Source organism: Palaemon carinicauda, chromosome 43 (assembly GCF_036898095.1).
Source record: "Palaemon carinicauda isolate YSFRI2023 chromosome 43, ASM3689809v2, whole genome shotgun sequence".
Taxonomy (NCBI): domain Eukaryota; kingdom Metazoa; phylum Arthropoda; class Malacostraca; order Decapoda; family Palaemonidae; genus Palaemon; species Palaemon carinicauda.
Window position 1 is genome coordinate 48,760,145 of NC_090767.1, and position 5,000 is coordinate 48,765,144.

At 31.7% G+C, this 5,000-nt stretch overlaps 1 protein-coding gene across 1 annotated transcript in view; it reads left to right on the forward strand.

Annotated features, from left to right (window-relative positions):
• LOC137633843 (uncharacterized) overlaps positions 1-4,651 on the forward strand; it is a 12,580-nt gene extending 7,929 nt beyond the window's left edge. The window contains exon 2 of the mRNA XM_068366083.1: positions 4,433-4,651. Coding sequence (XP_068222184.1) covers positions 4,433-4,651 — 219 coding nt within the window. The remainder of the gene's footprint in view (positions 1-4,432) is intronic.
• Positions 4,652-5,000: the final 349 nt, after the last annotated feature.

Below are 5,000 nucleotides of genomic sequence, written 5' to 3' on the forward strand. Positions count from 1 at the left end.
TTCAACATCTTTGTTTGTCATAATTACTATCAAATTCAGGAACGTTTTCGTCCAGCAGATTTGTTTTTTCACAGTTGAAGAATCTCAATTATTATTTCGGCTACGTGGTTAAGTCACTGTCTATACAAGTTTTTCGGACCAGGGTTCGACTCCCGGCCAGTCACAAGCTCTTATCTTTGTGCGATTTTGCCTGGGGCTCTGATCCTGAGGTCTTTAAGAGAATCCAGACATTAATGTATCAAAAATATATGGCTTATTTGAATATATATATATATGTATATATATGTATATATAATATAATATAATAAATATATGTATATATATATATATATATATATATATATATATATATATATATATATATATATATATATATATATATATATATATATATATATATATATATATATATATTCTTACAAAGCTGGTCTAGTGTAGAGTAAATAATTATTTAAATATTTCATTTGTGTATTTGAGATGAATAGCCCGCTCTTAAGATGAGTTTCTCTCATGTAGATATAAGTTTTTTATGTAAATTACATAAGACTTTTGTCATTAATTTCATTGAATTTTTCATTCAAGTCAGTATATATAAATTTACGTTATTTTTAAGACAACTTTTTATTTCACATATTTTGTTACAAAGTCTTACATAATCTGTTCAAGAGTAGTATATGAGCCATACGAGATATGAACAAGGGCTTATGTAAATCTTTTTATATTTTTATGAGGTATTGCGTCATGTTTGTGAGAAAATACGCAATTCTTATATTTGCCACGTATTTTGGATGGTTCTCGAAAACTCCAGTGCTAGACTTTATCTTTTATTTATTTCCAAGAACAGTGGACGGGTGGAGCAGCTGAGAGAGGTAGTTGCCTGAAACCAAAGTTTGTCCCTTAAATTTTTATCTAGTTGGGAACTCTAGTGTCGCTAGGTGCCGGCCTCAAGTCACAAGACTAATCTGTTAGAATATTCTAAAAGTAACCAAGTCATAATATAAGCACCTCCAGGGATGCATCGGAGCAGAAGAGAACCAGCCTGTCCTGTGAACGAGCCAAAGTGCATCTCTCTCTCTCTCTCTCTCTCTCTAGTACTTATAGTGTGTCCTTTCCAAAGTGATTTTGTGTCCCAACGTAAATCGTGGGTTGAAAAGATACGAAAGACATTAAAGGTGATTTTAAATTTATTGTGTTGTAGTGAGTGTTGGCATTGTGTAAATCTTTGTAACTGGCCCAGTGAGATTTATGAAAATATGTGAAGTTAATAAGTTTATCAGTTACTTTATGTAAGTTCTTAAAGAGTTTAAGCATTAGAGTGTAATTATTTCTTTTGGCTTAGTCTAAGGTTTTATTCAGATTTAATATTTCAAGTCAAGTGATTATATAATTTTCCATGTTCCGGGTTTAGCTAGTTTACATCACCACACTGGCCAGTATGATTGATGATGGTGGGAGATTCTCGTCAGATTGCTCACAGCAAACTAACCTAGTATGAGTGCCCATGACTAGTACTGCTTTGCTGATCATGGTGATGCGCAAATCCTTTCACCATTTTAAGGTACCTCCACTCAGAAAGGGATATATATATATATATATATATATATATATATATATATATATATATATATATATATATATATATATATATATATATATATATTATATATATATATATATATATATTCTTACAAAGCTGGTCTTCATGAAAATAGAATATTTTATTCATGTATTTTATGTGTATTTAGGTGATGTATAGCCAGCTCATAAGGTGAGTTCCACTCACTAGGATTAAGTAATGTATGTAAATTACATAAGACTTTCATCATTCCTTTAATTGTATTTTCATTCAGTTCACTATAAGTAAATTCACATTATTTTTAAGAATTAACTTTTTATTTCACGTAGTTTTGTTACAAAATCTTATGTAATTTTGTAGGTATGTTTTATGACACACACGAGGTATGAGTACGAGGAATTACATAATTTCTATGTTCCCACGTTGTTAGAAAAGACATGATAATTCTAGATTAAGATTTTTTACTTTTTTGTAATGTTACGAGAGGAAGGTGGGCAGAGTTAACTGAGAGGAAGTTGCCTTGCATGCTATGTTAGTATCCCCTTCTTCAAATTACTACGTTGGCAACCTTGACGCTGCTAGGCCATACCCCCCATGCTTTCAGTAAGCCAAACTGGGAGGTTCTGGAATTAATTAAGTTAATATATATATAGGACCTAGCAATGTATAGGAAGCAGAAGAGATCCAGCCTATTCCTTTGAAAGAGCCAACTTTCGGCAGCCCTCTCTCCTCTCAAGTGTGTATAGCGTATCCTCTCAAACGTCAATAGCGATTTCTATCCAACGTATATCGTGTAAAGTGTTGTTCAAACATTGGTGATATTATTGGGTGATCTGTTAAAAGTGTAGTGTGTTAATGTAAGTACATTTTATAACATGAATTATTGTAACTTGCCCTTTGATATTTCGGTTAAACAGTTAAGTGCATTAAAAAATTTGCTTAACCCTTCCGTAATCTTGTGTGAACCAAAAGATGTAAGTATAACAGTCACGTAAATATAATTTTCATTAATGTTTATTCATTAGAGTGTTAAAGTGTTAACTCTTTTCAATAATTGTCAAAATTGGATATTTTAATAAATTAATTTTTCAGTAAGAAAAGTGTTTGTATCATTTTCTGAAATGTTATGTTATAAATCTCAGGTCTAGTTCAGATTTAAATTTAGAGTGATTTATTTTTGGTGTTAATTCTTTTGAATTGCTGTTATTATTTGTTGAATACATTTATTTTTGCAAAGCTGGTATTATTTCGATCACCAATACTCGATACAGTACTTTGCTCGCTATCCCTGACTAAGAACTGAAGTAAGAGGTTGGTTTTTGAAAAGTTCACATAAGGTAATCACCTAGTTTTGTTTTGAGTTATGTAAAGAGAAGGGACCGTTGGATATTCAGTGTTCATATACATTACCATCTGGGAGTTGCTTAACTTTCTCAGAGCTCGGTGTATTTCTAGTATGTGTACCAACCGTGTGTCACACAATTGTACATAATTCCTTTTGTATATATTATGCTTGTATCTTCGCTCTTCCCTCACACTAAAACAAACATGAAAATTCGTGTCTGGTTTTCCTCTGTAACATTGTCACTTTCTCGAACATGTGTTTTCCTGTTGCCTTGAGGTTTTGTATATAAAGGAGAGTGTTCCTTAATAAAGTACTCAGTTGATTGCATCCTGCCTTTGAGTTCACAACCTTCTCCCTCCCTCGTCACATATGTATCAGATTTATGTAAAATAAAACAGGCGAGTTTTGGAGCTCGGGAATTTATGTAATTCGCTCGTCGTAATAATAATAATAATAATATATATATATATATATACATATATATACATATATATATATATATATATATATATATATATATATATATATATATATATATATATATATATATATATATATATATATATATGTATATATATATATATATATATATATATATATATGTATATATATACATGTATATATATATATATATATATATATATATTATATATATATATATATATATATATATATATATATATATATATATATATATATATATATATATATACATGTATATATATATACATATATATACATATATACATATACATATATACATATATATATATGTATATATATATATATATATATATATATATATATATATATATATATATATATAGGTAGATATATAGATAGATAGATAGCCATTTTGGTGCTACTCTCTCACATCTATTAGGCTGCTCGCTACTAACAGTGCCATCATTCCAGTGACAACCCCCTCATTCTACTCATTATCAGATATTTTGACCAGTTCGTCGAAAAAAAAGTATTCATCAAAACTTATAAGTGGAAAGGATGGTATACAATTTCACCCGTACGTCGTATATTGAGACTTGCAATAAATATGAAAATGTACATTTATAGATTTGCCAGGAAGACTTCCATTTTTTTTAATCTACTGATAATCAAGAATTTATTTTTGTCCTCAAAATTTGGAAATAAAACTTATTAAAGATTCGTTAGAGGATATCCAGAAATCATTTGAGTCTCTGGTTAAGAATTCATCAGACTAGGCATTACTTGTCTCACGCTGCTACAGCAACATTGGAAGGAAATAATGACCTCAGCATTTCTGTTAAGTTTGATTTCAAGGGAGGCATTATGATAAAATCCAAAAGATCACGAATTTGCCAGTTTTCAAAATGAAAGGAAATGCCTTCAAACTTCAGACCCCAAAATGAAGGCAATCATCAGCATTTAATGCCCGACTTCACTGCCACAGTTCATCACTAAAAATTAAAGCTTGCGCATCTAGTTGATCACTACCACATTCAATAATTGTATTCCTCCGAAACTAATCATAGGAATCTGAGAATCTTCCTCCTCTTAGGACTTCATTCCCGAAGCCCAAAGCGGTTTCCAAAGCCAAAGGTTTAGCCATCGTTAATGTGTCTTTTCGGACCCTGTTTTCTCCCAAGGAGGTACTTAACCTCCCTGTCATCTCTGCTATCAGTAGCAAGAAACATGACGGTCAGTATGGCATTAACGCCAACAGCTTACTGTCATGTTATCCTTGGAGCTGAAAATACCAAGTCCGGAAAGGACCACCTCTTCACAACCGTTATCACTATATTAAGGGGTCGGTTGTCTGATGCACCCTTTCAACTGTCTTCTATCAAATCTCTTCTCTCTATATCAACCTTCACCTTCTCTTGCCGTCTAATTCTCTGCCTCCGTCTCAATCTTCTCCCCCTAACAGGATCCTCCAAAGTCCTCCTCACTCCCTACCCACCATCCATCCTCAACACATTCCCACACCATCTCAGTCGTGACACTCTCATCACCTCTGTAATCTTCACTACGACTGCCAAATAGAACAAATAGAATAGTAACTGAAAACATTTGGACTGCATTGGTTACAAGAAATTAGCT